At 40.0% G+C, this 16253-nt stretch overlaps 1 protein-coding gene across 5 annotated transcripts in view; it reads right to left on the reverse strand.

The window, feature by feature from the left end:
• SATB1 (SATB homeobox 1) overlaps positions 1 to 16253 on the reverse strand; it is a 94235-nt gene that overhangs the window by 64437 nt on the left and 13545 nt on the right. For 3 of the 5 annotated variants that reach the window (XM_074898091.1, XM_074898090.1, XM_074898088.1), the window contains exons 2-5: positions 7336 to 7571; positions 3367 to 3543; positions 2424 to 2550; positions 1573 to 1696 (exon numbers count right to left, since the gene is read on the reverse strand). In XM_074898091.1, the coding sequence (XP_074754192.1) occupies positions 1573 to 1696; positions 2424 to 2550; positions 3367 to 3543; positions 7336 to 7546 (639 nt within the window). In that variant the 5' untranslated portion in view covers positions 7547 to 7571. Of the gene's footprint in view, positions 1 to 1572; positions 1697 to 2423; positions 2551 to 3366; positions 3544 to 3799; positions 3842 to 7335; positions 7572 to 16253 lie in introns of those variants that run through there. The other 2 variants (XM_074898089.1, XM_074898092.1) reach the window with 2 other exon arrangements.

The raw sequence follows: 16253 nt of genomic DNA on the forward strand, positions 1-16253 counted from the left end.
CAGTAAACAAAGAACCCCAATCAGAGTTACGTAATCCGGAGTTTGGGTCATCTCAAGAGCTAGCTTCAAGAGCTATTATTAGGCAAGATGTTTTTTGTCCATTAAAATTATTATATAAAAATTCAGTATAGCTTAAAAATAACTTTGTAAAAGACTGTAATTATTGAATTGTCTCCAGTACCGTGATACTGCCTCTAGTGAAGCATTCATTTTTAAAACTTTTTTTCTGCTTTATCACTGCATCACCTCTATATATACAGAAGCTGCTATGTGAAACACTATGTCCAAGTAGAAAAGAAGTATTCAATCTCAATAGAATTTACTTGCTTTCCATCAGGATTAAGTGAAAACTAGCACTGTTGGATTAAAATGGAGAAAAATCTCAAATTATCTGCAGTCTCCATAAACCAGCAGTGCAAAAGCTTACATGTTTTTATAGTAGGTATGTACAAGATAACTTTGCAGACATATTACTGGAATGGTTTGCAACCAGTAAAGATAATTTTGATTATTTCCACTTCAAAACTTCCTGTATTGGAGCCACATCACTGAAAACTATCTAACCATAGGGGAAAAAAATAAGTGATGGGAAAACAGCCTGCTAATACATCCACTGGAAAGACAGACAGAGAAAGAGAGTAATCCTCTATAGATTAATTGAAGTCTTTTGGAGACAAAGACTCCAATATTCTGAGCAAGAGAAATGAAATCCTCATAAAAATACCTTGACTTCCTTAATTTCCTTTTTCCCCTCCTTACCACAACTAACATCATTTATTCGTGTACTGAATTTGCCTCCACTGCACCACAACAAAATACATTTTAAAATTTAAAAGGCAAAAATAAAAACGACGTTCCCACCACATCATCATTGGACATGGTACTGCATAGAAAAATATGTTGCACCTTCACATTGATTTGACAAAAGAATGACAGAAAGAATGGCAAAAAAGAACAATACAACTAAGGTTTGAGGAAAGCAACTGTTCAGCATTTAGCAATGCATACACTGAGATTTCATTTTTGTTTAGGTATATTTTGATTAGAACTAATAAATGACTGATTTTCCTTTGGTTGTTTGCAACAACAACACATCATCCAAAGAGCTTTATTCTTTATTCCCTTCTCATACAGCATGCCAAAGACTGTCTCATTTTATGAATTAGCATTTAAAACTACTGTAGGTTATCTAACAAGCATTCAGATTCAATAGTACTTTTGACAGCAATAAGTAAAGAGCCTTTTAACATCTTGAACACATGTGCTTGAAAAAAGTAGTTGCGTCAAAGCAGTTCAAAGACTGAAGACAAAAACCAGTTAAAATCCAGTTTGCCGTGAGACAATTTTAGCGTGGTGTAAACAACCTTTCACGACTCCCCATGGGAAACGTTGTAAGACTATGTTCAAAATGAATCAGGCATATTTATAAAGATCATGAAGTGGTCAAACGAATTTGCATTTTTGGCAGATTCACTCCATGGGTACTACTTGCTACAGTCTCTAGAAATCTCAAATCTCACATCAGCGTTGCCTATAGTGCTTTTATTATTTATTACATGTTATGCTAAGTACCTGTGAAAGGGGACATTCCTTGGCCAATGAACTCTGGTTCATATCCTTCAGTAAGTCCTTCAGAGCATTTCTTACTGTTGTGTGAGACCATTGTTCAGGAGGCAAGTCTTCTAGTTTAGGGCAACTATTTGAAACACAGATTAGAAAAGGGATTATTACAAGATTGCATCCTGCTGCAGAACATTCCTTTAAGACAGACAGATTTCATTTCGCGCATCAAGCAGATGCATCTGGAGATTGCTCTCGGTCTCCTGATTGTTCCGATTAGTTAATTACTTTATACAACACATCTGCTGTATTGATGCATGAATTATACATCAGCTGCATGTGGCGACTATTTTTTCATGTTACTTCTACCTTCCTGCTCTGATGCGCTTGGTAAAACAATTTAAGGTGTAATGCTTTCTCACGACTGATCATGAAAAGCATTAATATATTAACTGTTTTCTTCTTTTTTGTTACTGTGAAATTTAAGAACCTAGACAGCAACAATAAGTGTGAGCAAGTCATTCTTTTACAAAATGCACACAGATGGTATTGTTCATGATATGCAAAAATATTTTTCTCTTAAGTAAACTTTATGTAAAATGCCTTCTTGTAATGCATCATTTAATTGACTAAAATGCAATATAGTTTTAATGAGATATCCAAAGAAAATCTATGTATCAGAGCCATAAAAGTTTTCTGCAATAGTATACTGTAAGTTAAAGAAGAATTAGAGTAAGTAAAAAGGAATTTAGATAAGCCTTTGTACTTTGAGCACACAGCAGAGTGGGAATTAAATACAAGCAATGTTAACAGTAAGAGCAGACAAGTAACAGTTCATGTCTCAGAACTGGTATGCAACTTACCTGTGTAACTGGATTTTCAGTGTGACCACATGATACACATCTTGCAGCATGTCTGCTACTGTAGCATCAGGGGCATCTGTCACATAGGAGAGTGGAACTGGATTCCACTTCCCAACCTGGATAAGACCTGTGGGATTTTTATTTTTTGAGTGGGCAAGAAGGGCAGGAATTTATTTTTTTTTTAAGTAATTTACTGGCTAATTCCTAGGGGCAAAAGAAATATCTGATTTTAACAAGATTACCACCTTTGTTTCTAGCCTCTTAAATCTGGAAAAACAAAAGAACACACGCCCCCCCCCCCAAAAAAAAAAAAAAAAAAACAACACCCACCCACACACCACTATCTATATTATGAAATTATACAAATGCATTACAGTAGAGATTTTTTTATATGTATAGAAGTGTATTTTCCTAAGTTCCCATGAATTCAATACAACGTGACATAATAGTTAGCATTCCTCTTAACAAATTAGAAAGGATTTCGCAACGCAAGGACCGAGTACAAAAAAACAAAACCAAAAAAAAAAATACTTTGCAGTCTATAAAACCATCAGGAACAAAATAAAAGAAACAGAGCTGGATATTCAGTCATAAATGCAAGTTGACTCTCAACAGTCCATCTGCTCAAATATGCTTTACACTTCCTTGTGGATCCTCAGTGGAGCAGATTATTAAGGTCAATAAGCATACTAATGATTCAGTTGAAGTCTTTTTTTTTCTTTAAACAAACAAAACGAAAAAAAAAAGAATCTACCTCCACATTCCCCACGAACAAAACGTGCACTAACTAAACAAAAATACATTAAGGGAAAAAAAAATACAGAGACAGAATTTGCAAGAAGTTTAAGAAGTAAAACCTGCATCACATTCCTGAAAGAAATCCTGCCCCTCCCCCAAGACCCCAAAAACATAATTCAGCATACAATTTTGTAATCTTATTTACCTTTTGCTTGGGCAGCAGAGCTGTGAGAATATCCAAGTGATAGCAATGCCATTTCAATCAGTTGGTTGAAAAGCATATCCTTCCTCACCAACACAAATTCTGCATGCTCCTCCTTAGAATCATACTCAATGGCATTTTCATAATGTTCCACTACACAGAAAACTGGAAGCATACTTCCTATTAAAAAAAATTAAATTTAATGTATTAAACTTGAGTTACAGTACAGTAGGTGGGTCTATACAGCGTTATGTAAATAAAACCTGTATGAACAGGCAGAGGAGGCATCAAGAATCATCACAAATATTTGATAAACATATTTCCTGAGTCCTTTCCCCTCACCCTCCCCAAAAAAGAGAAAGTTCTACAAAACATACATCTCTCTGAAAAGCAGAAATGCAAATTTATCTTGATCAGATACAGATTAAAGAATTACCTTCTATAGAAATAACAAGGTTGACTGAAGAGAAGTTGATTCTCTCTGTCCTGCCTGATTTGTTGTGAGTAGCAGGCAGCATGAGAACCTAAATACATACTGCAGATGTCTTCACTGTAAGCCATTTTAGTACCAGCTACATAATTTTGTTCGTTAACGTTAAAACTTTCTTAGTCCTGCCAAAAATATGTAATTGCCTTCAACATCAACAACAAATCACCTTGTGTGTTATACATTCGCTCTAAAAAGAGTACACAAGGAAACAAGGCAAAAGTTAACACTAATTCGTGCTTCATTCACTGAGTGCACTTGAGCACTACTTTCACTCGCATCTTTAAGAAACAAATCATGATTTCAATGCCGTTTTAAGAAGCGTACCTGCGGTTCGGGCTTTTTTATTTTTTGTTGTTGCCTCCCGCACTTTACATTCCACATTTCTGGTATTCATTGCTATTTTGGTATGCCTGAAAGTAATTACTAATTTCCAGTTTTGTAGCATCATACAACAAACCGTTCCCTACACTGCACAGCATATTAAGCAAATAACCTTTTCCCCGTCCTTTTGCCTTTTAATTTTTTTTTTCCCTCCCTTTTGACAGCAGACAGAGAAGTAACAAATGACCCAAGCTGTTTTAGGGACAAAGTCTCTCCCAGCAATCAGATTCCTAGGCTTTGTGAAAATCCCTCCTGGCCTCCCAGACGGACATGGATGACATGAAGACCTCGGACCTGCAGTTTTAGGCCCCAGTCCCATCCTGCTGTCTCCAGCAGCACAGGTTAGGATCTCTTAATGACAGAAATCAAAAGGGTTAAAAGCAGATGTACAGAACTGTCTTATGGCAGCCTGCCAGAGGGGTATCATCTTTAGCATAAATGATGACAAGGGTTATTTTAACAGGGCACCCAGGAACTCCAATTAGTCCTACAATGTTAATGCCTCTATAACCACTGCCCTCTAGACTTATGGAAACCTCCTAACCTGCTAAGGTGCACCAGACATGCTGTAGACTAAAAAGAAGATTTACTCTTGACAATACATAAACGCTTTAAGACCGCGTCTGTTGATTTGTGCTGTAACATATAGCAAGAAATCACGATAAAAAAGATACCTCTTAAGCACGTATATTTAAACTACATCTGTTCACCAGAGAGTCAATCTCTGGCAAACAAACCCCTTCAGGCTCGCTTGGAAAAGCTCACAAACTCACTCCAGTTTGCCCAATAGGCTCAGCATGAAAGACAAGACTAAAAGCTTGCCAATATTTATGTAGTGTAGGAAGGAGCTTTTTTTTTTGTCTTTTTTCTTTTTCTTTTTTTTTTTTAAATCTAAGTGAGACTGGTCAGGAAGGGAGAGAAGACCAAAGCAGAAGCAGTACATGCAAATTGGTGAATTCTTCATTGGTTTTAATTAAGCTGTGGAGAGCTTTCTAAAACACACACATGCTTCATCTGCAAAAAGGTGGTGGTTTGTTTTTTTTTTTTCCCTTCTAGGCTCTCACAATTGATGTTTGACCTACTACTGTCTGATTCAGAATAAGAGCTCAAAATTCTTAAGTAGTTTCACCATTAATACTTGAAGATAAAATGTAAACAAAGCTTCCCTTTAACTAACTGTGCAGACACACTCAAAACCAGCTAAAATGTATTTGTTTTTCCCCTTATCAGTTCCTACAAATTAAGCTATGATCAGACATAAAACTAGCAAAGCCCAGGTACTTTGCTGCATATCAACACACTTTTTGCCAGGTACATGGTCTCGTGAGTTGCAGCATTCTGGAAAATGTGGTACTTGAAACAACACGGGAGAACCTCCTAGACAAATTCTGATGTACAACGTAGATTATCAGAGGTGGATCCTGGTAGTGCGACACAGGTATCATCTGACTACAAATCAAGCCACTAAATCTTTTAGCAAACTGTCACTAGTGTCCTTCTGTTAATGTGAAAAATGTTATACAGGAGAGCACAATCTCAGCTGGCTGATCACTCCTGCTAGTACTTGGCAAGACCTCCAAGTGCAGCAACTTCATAACCTTCTAGTATTAAAGGGGAGAGCACTGGTCAGTGCTCGCTGCTAAAAATACAGCATGATTTAAACCTGAAGGCAGTGTTAGAGCTTTTGCTGAAGGTTTACGAGTCTGTGTAAACAGCACGTCTGCCATAAGGAGCAGTGAAGTCTGTAGAATCCTTGTCTAAAACTGTCCTGGCATTGAAGTTTGCTGTGCAAATATCACATAATACCAGAGACAGCTGAAATCTCCTATTTAGGAATTTATGGAACTTATATGTTTGCAGGCGTCAGAAAGTCCTTTTTATATAGCCCCACTGCTTCACTGTACAATATTAATGCACTCTGCTTGAAAAGCCATAATAAATTATATTTTTAATGCTCTTACCCTGGCTTTCTTAAGATGCATACAATCTTGGCAAACAATCAATAAATAGGGTAATCATGAGCAGAGGCCAAAGAATTTGCTGAAGTGCTGTTTTTCCATTTTTAATAGATAAAGATCTAACAATACGGACTGCTGTGTCTGTTCATTTCAGGATCAATATATTCTTTGTTTTCGCCAAACCGAGGAAAAAATAAATGATTGTACGATAAATGTTATGCATCAGACACAATGAAATTCCTCTGCCTTCTAACTTTGTGCATTTAATAGTCTTGGTTGCATTTTGCACTTTGCTTAGCAAATGCAAGAAAAATCTGGATTATAAACATACACCGACTATACTAAGAAAAGTAGAGGCTGTTTTAAAACAAGTGCCTAACTACAAGCAGCATATTTTGATTTAAATTAGCAAGTCTGCAGGACATGGTCAAAAAGACTGACACATTTTGATAAACAAAATTTATAGATTAGTGTCCATTAAATGTATTTTCAATGCAAACAAAAGCCATCCATATACAAACATCAATGATTCTAAATGTGCCTTTTCCTTGTGTAAATGTCTAATTACAGCAAACCAGCCACTGAAAAATATGACACCCAAGTTGTTCATTGTTCAATAATGAATTGTACTTAAGAAAATAAACTGCGAAGATTGACATCATAAATGACTTTTTCAATGTGATACCTAAAGATTTACACTCTCCTTTAAACCAACTTGCAACTGTTATGGAAATACTGCTGCCCTTCCAAGCTTGGACCATCATTAAGAGGAAAGGCGAGAATTTGTTTTGGGGGTTCGGTATTTACTCTTAACATATTTTTGTGTTTCTTAGCCCAACACTTACTCAAAGAAATAATGCATTATATTACTTCTAATCCAATGTAGGAATTTGCTTTAATCGGGGCAGCTAGCCTTTACCTTAACAAAAATCAGACTCCACCCTGTAAAGCAAGATGCTCCACCCAAGCATGAAGCTTACATTTCCCAAATGTGATTTATATCAGAGTTGGGAATATATAGTATTTTAGAATGGAGAATTAATCCTGAAATATAAATGAAGTAGAATCTGCAAAAGTATGCTTCCCCCCCCCCCCAATATTATAAATCATATTTCTCTAATGCAGAATTATCAAAAGTGTTACCTTTTCTAATATTAGTTTTCATCAGGTGTCCAGAGTGTTTTAAAGGCACTCCTTGCATTTTAGTTCCTGTACTTCCAAGTCTTCCTCTTCCTAATGGGCTCCCATTCTGTTCCAAGCGCGCAATTTTGGCTGGTGGACCCTTCGGATCGCTTACATTGTTAGACATTTCTGAATGTTCTTTCCCCTGAGTTGCCTCGTTCAAATGATCCATACTCAGTCCCGCCTCTAAAGATCACCTGCCATGATTCAAAAAAAAAATATATATGTTGTACACGTGTGCGCATATGTATACGTACACAGCCTGCACATGTACAGAGAGAGATATATATGTATCATAAGCTCAGAAAGAAGAATAAATAACTATTTTAACTGGAAATAAGATGCCTTTTTAAAAAGAAACAAACTTATTCTCAAAAAATGACCTCATACCCCAGTTTACAGAGAGATAGCATCATAATCTGGTGGAATTATTTTTTAAAAGCCAACTAGAGTACCCCTTTAATAAAAAATCTTCAGAGATATTCTACTAAATCTGAGGGAGACTAAGAGTCATATAAATGATGGTGATTGTCAAGGTATGTGCTCCAACACAGCTATTGTTACAAATCTCACAGAAAGGTTTGTTATTAATCCCGGGTGGTTTTATTGCGTTAGGAGAGAGAGAGACGGAGAAAGAAAAAAGAGTCTAGTGAAACACTTCTCAATCTACTTGATTAAAAAAATGGATGCACAACAATAGAAGGATTGTTAAAACTTCAGTTGAGGGAGCAACAGATTTATTAGATATATAGAATATTGTCCATTTACAATTCCCCCCCCCCAAAAAAAAACAAACAAAAAAAAAAAAGTTAGGAGAGAATTTAACATTTAACTTCAGAAAGCAGTGGCGGGAGATGGTTGCTTTTGAGTTTCCTAACCAATATTATACAAAGAGTTTCTCAACTTTTGCAAAGTTCAAAATAGGCGTATGAAATTTTTCAGATGTTAAGCTTTAAGCATTAAATGGAGTAGTTTACTGAACTAAGAAAAATAACTGAGAAGGTAGCATCTCACAAAACATAATGCTGGGAAAAAAATCCACAATTTCTGCAGTACTTTTGAAGCCCTTAAATATATTAAAAAAGAAAAACCTGGGTGATGCTAAGTCACATGCTGGCAGAGCTATCTGAAACCAAAAAGCAGAAGTAATTTCAATAGCAAATTAAGAAAAGGTATATGTTAGCATGCTTCTATTTCCCATTTTATAAACTTTTGAAACCTCTATCTATGAACAGCAATTCCAGTTAAATCTCTAAAAATCTCCCAACCCTAGAATATGACGGAGTAACTTTAGAGGATTTTTGTCACTCATTTGATTCTGTTTTGCCAACTATATTTAAAAAACAAAAACAAAAACAAAACAAAACAACCACCAACAACCCAACAAAACAGTTGCTGAGAACAGAGACATCTTTCTGGTTATGATTTCATTCATCAATACTGTCGTGATTGTTAGGTATTTTACCCTACCTTTCTCTGACTGAGAAAGGTGTGAATACACTGACAATTATGTTATACACATAATATCATCACTAAAGACAGGTGACTAGACATTAATTTATGAACTAGAATTTACATTAGCAAGTACAAGTACAAATACTAATACTGGGGAAGTCGTATTTAGACAGACTGGTGTGAATCTGATAATTGCTACTTTCTTTCAGTTGCCTAGTAATTCAATACATTTTCTGCACATTTCATAGCAAAGCTATTAAAGCCTGAACATCTTGGGATTTTTTTATATACTTCTATGTCATCAGTATATATGCCAATGACAATTCTGTAAACTTTTTTTTTTTGTTTGAACACCATGCTGCTTTTCCTGATATGGTGAAGAAAGGGGTAATATATTAATCTGAACGTTTACAAGCAACCTCAAGAATGCCACTGAATAGCTGAAGTTCAGAAAATCATTATTTTTCCTTATGCTGTAAAGTGACAGGCTAAGGTTTACCATTCATCTTGATCCCATCTGGTTTAGGTCGTGTGTCTCATTAAGAGTAAACGTGCCTATTTTAGCCACTTTTGAAAAGATTTTTTTCTTTTTTTACTGTGTTAACTGCAGCCTAAGCAAAGAATTACAGACTCAAACCATTAACATCTTCTGATGTTTCTGACGATGCTAACATATTATAGGGCTGCTTCTCTGAGAACGGTCTCTCTCAAGAATAAGAGGATTAACAAAAAGAAAAAAAAAAGGGGGGGGGGGTAAAACAAACCAAAAAAAAGCCTTGAACAAGAAAATCCTTGTCACTTTTGGCAACTTCAGAAGTACTCTAAGGCACTGAGGTTCTTTGCTACAAAAAGTATCTAGTCATCGTGAGTCAGAATCGCACTACATCATGTACAGTGAATAAAAGTGATAGATCGCAGTTTAGTTAATACACTGACTACAACCAAAACACCAAATGGGTCATTTTCGCTTGGCCTGAGAATACCCACCCATCGGCATCCTTTCACCGCTTAGTCATCTTGTAAAAAGCCTTATGTTACAAAGCAAAATTACATGCACATAAAACACCTAATTTACTCATTTAAACTCCGTGCCCAAGGCTAAAGTTCACTGAAACCTCAGTTTGGAATAGTGATGAGCAACAACCAGCGTGGCCTGCCCAGGGAGAGGGTTGCAGGGAAGAACTATCATCTCCGCCGGTTCCAGGCCAAGAGTTTCCCCGGGTTTCGCATTTAGGCATCTCTCACAACTACAAGTTTTCATCACAGGCATTGAGAGAAGAATACAATTTCAAGGCACAGTTTCCCAGAGACAGCGTACACGTACAGGCACACCGCGCAATTTCTGAATGAGAGTCGGTGCGGTATCTCCTTTTGTCGCGATGTAACGCCGCCGGTATTATATTATTTCTTCCTCTCCTCCTGAATCAGCCCCCTCCCCATGCCTTTCCCCTCCTCTTCCCTCCCTCCCCCATAAAAACCCATAATCACATTTGAGAGAGGCTCCGCACTTATCCGTTCCATATGGCTCTCACAATCCAGGCCAAGCTTTCCCTGTGACCTTTTAAAGAGACAAAGAAGCAAAGTACTTATCTAGAAACAGAAACACTGCAGTTTTCTGAGTGAAATTAGCAAAACCGACCCGAAACTCACCACTTCAAAACTTGACAGCATATAAATAACAAAAACAAAGGAGGTTTCCTTTGCAGCCCGAGCTCTTGAAGAGGAAGAAGTTCAAGACTGATGTTTTCTAGGTCCCCCCCTTTTTGGAGGGGGGGAGAGGGGGGGGCAGCAGACCTGAGGACTACTTCCCCTAATATTCTCTTATTTTTTCTTTTTTTCTTGTTGCTATTTTCCTCTAGGCGGGGAGGGGCAAAAATAGATAGCGAGAAACAGAGTAGCCATGAGCAAAAATGGCAATGGACAAAAAATACAGATTAAATATCTTTTGAGAGAGCCAGTTTTCGAGGTTTAGCAACGGAAGAAGGAGCTGAAGATCAAATTGATCAGACAAGTGTAACGCTCAAAACGAGGAATTCATCATAATAATAATAATAAAAAAAAATAAAGTAGCAGGTTTAAATTGAGGTGGAGGGTGACTTAAGTCTAGCTATCCTTTCAAAAATAAAACCAATGCGTACAGCAGCAAGTGAGAAAGGGGGTTATTAAAAAAAAAAAAAAAAGCAAAGAGAAAAAAGGCAGCTTTTCTATCCAGTGTGAAGAGCAGAAAGTCTACTTCTAGGTTGTCACTTACACTATTATTCTCCAATAGGCACCCAGAGGAGCAGCACACACAGAAGGAGCCCGCTCCCCTCCCCCTCCGCAAAAATACACACCGTAACAGCCCCCAAACTTTCTGCGGAAACCTCAGCCCCAGAGATCGCTACTGGAGATTAAAAAAAAAAAAAAAAAAAAAAAAGTGTAGACAAAATTGCAGGAAAAGGCACTAAAATGCCACTTTTAATCTCGCCTTTGCGGTCCGGGGAGGGGAAAAAAAAAAAAAAAAAGGCAGAGGACCTGTCTCCTCTCATTTACCGGGGGCTGTTGTGCGAGTGAAGGGGGGAGAGGGAGCGAGAGAGGAGGGGAGAGAGAAGAACAGAGGGGAGGAAGGAAACACACACAACAAGGCACACCACCACCACTACAAAAAGTGACGAGGTTTCACTCTCTCCGAGTCCAAAACCGGGAGAAATTATAATTGAAAAAAAAAAAAAAAAAATCCAACCAAAAAAACCCCCCCAAAACCCAGCCCTCTCTATTAAAAAAAAAAAAAAAAAGAAAAAAGAAAAAAAACACAACAAAAAACTGGTTCTGCTTCTGTAAATGAATTAAAAAAAAAAAAAAATCTGGGAACTCCGAGAAGAGTTACTCACAAGAAGGGGGAAAAATAGAAAATAGAAAGGTTGCAAAAAGCCAACAACAACAAAAACCAAGCCAGCAAAAAAACCAATAATAATTGAAAAATAATAATAATGGCAGGCTTTGTTTTTTTGTCTTTTTTTTTTTTTTTTTTTTTTTTTTTTTTTAATTCTCGTTTCCCCTGGCTGGCTGAGTACGGTTGTTATTTAGGCCGGTTTGGTGGTTGTTGCTGGATGTTACACGGATATATGTATGTGTGTGTGTATGTGTGTGTGTCCCCGGACGGAGCTGCCTTGCTCTGCTCTCTCTCCCCCCCCCTCCTCTCGCTCGCTCTCCCTCTCTCTCTGTTTCTGTCCCCATTAAATTATTAGTTGACTCATCACTACTCCTCCTCCTGCTGCTGCCGCCGCCGTCCCCTGCTCAGAGCCTCCTCTCCGCTACCGCTCGCTGCCGCTGCTGCCGCTGCCGCTGCTTCTTCTTCCTCCTCCTCATTTTAATACAAAATAACACCGAGGCCACCGGCTTTTTTTTTTTTTTTTTTTTTTTTTTTTTTTTTTTTTTTTTTACAGCCCGAGACGGGAGGAGGACGCAGCCTCCCTGCTGCTGCCCGGAGCCCTTCCCCGGCGGCCCCGGATCATCCGACGCGTCCTGGGAGAGAGAGAGAGAAAGTGGCAGAGGAGGAGGAGGAGGAGGAGGAGGAGAAGGAGGAGGTGGTGAAGGAGAGAGGCGTGGGGGAGGGGAGGCCGGCGGCGGAGAGGGGGTCGGGAGAGGAGAGGTGGCAAAGGGGGACCGCAGTGAGGAGCGGGGAGGGGGCGCGGGCCGGGTCGGGCCGGGGGGGGGGGCGGCCGCCGCCGGCGGCGGTAGGTGATGGGGGGGGCCGGGGGAAGAGGGCGTGCGGCTTCCGGGCGCGCACGAATTTGCAGGCAGCTGGGTGCGGGTGAGGCGGCCCTGCCTGCGCCGCGCACAATGCCCGCCGCGCCGCCCCGCGCCGCCCCGCGCAGGCAGCGCCCGCCGCGCGCCCCCTGCGCGCACACACGCACGTGGCAGATGGGGGCCTGCGGCGGAGGGGGCGAGCCGGCGGCAGCGGGGGGGCCGCGGCGTGCGGGGGGGCGACGAGGAGGAGGAGGAGGGTGAGGAGGAGGAGGAGGAGGGGCGGGGGTGAAGGCTGAACAATATCCTGCCGGCGCCGCCGAGCGCGCCGCGCCAGCGCAGCCCCCGCCCCTCCGCGCGGAGGCTGCGCGGGCCGGGCCGCGGGCAGGTGCACGGGGCGCGCTGCGCCGCGGTGTGCAGCTTCCGCGCCGTGGAGGGACGGGCAGAGGGGCGGCCGGGGCGCTCGGCCCCGCGCAGCCGCGGGTGGGGGCAGCCCCCGCGGGAGGCGGCAGGCCCCGTGGGGCCGCAGGGGTGTCGTCGTCACCCCCCCCCCCCCATCCCTGATACCAGCAGAGGTGAAAGAAAAGCACCAGGCACATATTTAAGAAGCGGCCAAGGTTGGGGTGCACCAGTCCCCCTCCCGCGGAGGGCGGCAGCCACGCCACAGCCCCCCCCCCCCGGCTCTGGCAAGGGCGAGGCGGTGGCCGCCGTGGCGAGCCCAACCGTCCATCGGCGGAGCCCAGGTACGCGCGGCGCAGCGCATCACCCCGCGCTTCGGACGGGGAAACACCGCAGCCCCGCCGCGGTGCGGGACGTCGCAAAAGTGTCCCCGAAGCGCGTCTGCAGAGCGGGCCCCGACGCCACCCGTAAAAAGTGAAAACTAAAAGGTGGTAACGTATTGACAAATAACTGCGAGACAGACATAACTTTCTCCCATCATGCACTTGGGGGGAAAAAGTAGCCCAACTAGACAAACTTGAAAGCAACAAGTTTGTACAAGCTACGAGATAAGAGAAAAATTAAACTTCTTTATTGATAAAATGCATAGTGTTTGAATATACTATGTCTAAAAGGAAAGTTGCATCACGAACTAAAGAAAACATGAATTACTGCACAGGCAGATAGATATAGCTAAAATGCTTTGGGTAGTAACTTGAAAAAAAAGAAAAAAAAAAAAAAAACCAAAAACCAACAAAAAATCCCCATACCGAACTGCACATACAAACTTGAAGCAGCAGCAAAAGTAGGCAAGTGGGGAGGCTAATACCAGTTCTGTAATACGCAAAATAGCATGGCCTCTGAACAAAGAAAAGGCGAATCAATAAATCTATGAAGAGCAAAATTACCGCTACACATATATTACTTAGTATAGAAGATGAGGAATGCGTCGAGACTAGGTAAGGAAATAAGCTGACGTTTACCGAAATAAGAACAAACAGCATACAGGGCATGCAGGAAAAAGAAAACGGTAATAGGGTGAAATATATGAAATATTTATCATATTCAGCAATGCACAAAATAGATTATAATCTCAGAAGCAAAGAAATGCAACGCTTGAAAATGAATACGCTGTTACATAATACTATTATTCAAAGCGGAGTAAGTGGAGGTGGCATACAGAGGAAACATGAAAAGTTGTACATATGTTGCGTGTCCTGAAAAAGGTTACTAAGATTGTTACCGAGAGTGCTGAAAAGGAAAAAAAACAAGAAACATGTTTCACAAAGAAAAACAAGGGGAAATGTAGATGACATCTTCCATAACATATGATCAAGGGATAACTGTCTAGCGGGTTGTTTATTTAGAAACCAATCTTTTTCCAACAAGATAGATTTGAGTATTTTTCAGCCCCTCTAAAAAAGAAAAAATTATTTCCCAATACATTTGAATACTTGAAGGAAAAACAGCGTTAGCTAGTTGAATTCAAACTTTGCGGGCACAATGGAAGATACCAACATTGTATCATTTTTCATCCTTTTCAGTAAACTTGATACAGTAAACTTGAGCAGTGAGCAAGACTGACCAGTAAAAAAGAAAATCGTGAAGGATGAGAGAGTTTCAGCTGGCAGTATGCTGCCTGCAGTATGATGGAGGAAAAGGACATTGAAGATAATTTGAGAGACGCAGAGCTGATTAGAATAGAGCAGATACTTACAAATATGATTTGGAACAAGATTTAGGACCACCTTTAAAACACCACCTTATAAAAATGATTACCAGATAGGACATTAACAAAAAAACCCCCACACCACCACCACCTCCAAAGAAAAAAAAGATTAAAATCAGTTCTAAACTTTTGCTTTGGTGTTCACAAACCATTCCCTTCATGGTCAAAAAAACCCCTTCAAATGTTCACATTAAAACAAAGTGATTAATCTAAAAAGCAGAGACAGTGAATTAAAGGAGCAGGGAGATAACAATCTGATAATACAGGAGCACAGAAGGCCTAATAATGATATTATTATGCACACTAACCAAACACTGACAAACAAATATTCTGTTAATTATATAATCATGCATATGCTTCCTATGCTTGAGATAAATGATTATGGAAAGTAACTCTCTTCTTGAAACTGCATATATGTACTAAACCTTATAAACTCCCTACAACATGGATTAATCTAATTCCCATACATCACTTATGCCTGGTAAAGTATTTACTACAGACTTGGAAGGCTGAGAGCGTGGAACCTTTGCTTTGACTAGAAAGCACGAATTACTGAAGGCTGCTACATCTTGACATATAGACAACGATCAAATACCTCATCAATACCAAACTACTTGGAATAAATTCAGGATACAGATATCTGATTTTCATTTGACCTATTCCAATTTGCACTTCACTGTGTCAACTTTGATATTAAAATGTTCCCCTAGAATAAAGATATTTATAATAAAAACATATAAAGAACAGAAGATGAATAGATATTGTCATGGATACATATGCAGGCAATCATTTAAACATGCAGCAATAGTAACATCACATTTTTCATAGCTTCTAGTCAACATACAGCAGACAAATATATGCTTAATAAAGCTTATTAATCCTTAATAAAGTTGTTGCACTGTGTTTATGATATATAAATGTATTTTGCACTAGGTTGTGCTGAAATAAGACAAATACTTTAGAAGTTGGACTGCATTTTTTCAACCCCATAGTGAATTAACTCTTGAGCGGCAGTCTCAGTATCTCCAAAACAAAACAAATTCTCCAGTGTGGCAGGCTGCCTCAGTGCCTTCTAAGGTCTCTATTCCAATCTTCTCTTGTTCAAAATAAATTAGGAAATACGGGTCCAAATCTTGAGGCTTGGCTCTTGTGCAACGCAAACAGAAATGACCTGGCAGCAGAGCAAAACCAGCGTAGCTGTGTATTCTTTTTTTTATCAGATTTCTTTGGGGAGATCAGGCTGATTGGGTTTTATACATACGTACTTCTGACAACTCTGTGGCCATTTGGGTAATTCATAAGCACCAGACCATGCTGGAGGTGATGCAGAGCTGTGCAGCAGCAGCGAGACTGCCGGGAAACTCACTTCGGTGGGGATTTGAATGTATTTCCCCTGCTGCAAGGGGTAATGTGTGCACATCTATGGCTAACACTAACTGCTGGACAGCAGGGCAACGAAAATACCAACCCATGGATGTCTGAAGGTAAAAAACATCAATGGCCAAAAGGTGAATGGCTCCCCAGTAGGCTT

Source organism: Athene noctua, chromosome 2, assembly GCF_965140245.1.
Source record: "Athene noctua chromosome 2, bAthNoc1.hap1.1, whole genome shotgun sequence".
In the NCBI taxonomy this organism is placed as follows: Eukaryota; Metazoa; Chordata; class Aves; order Strigiformes; family Strigidae; genus Athene; species Athene noctua.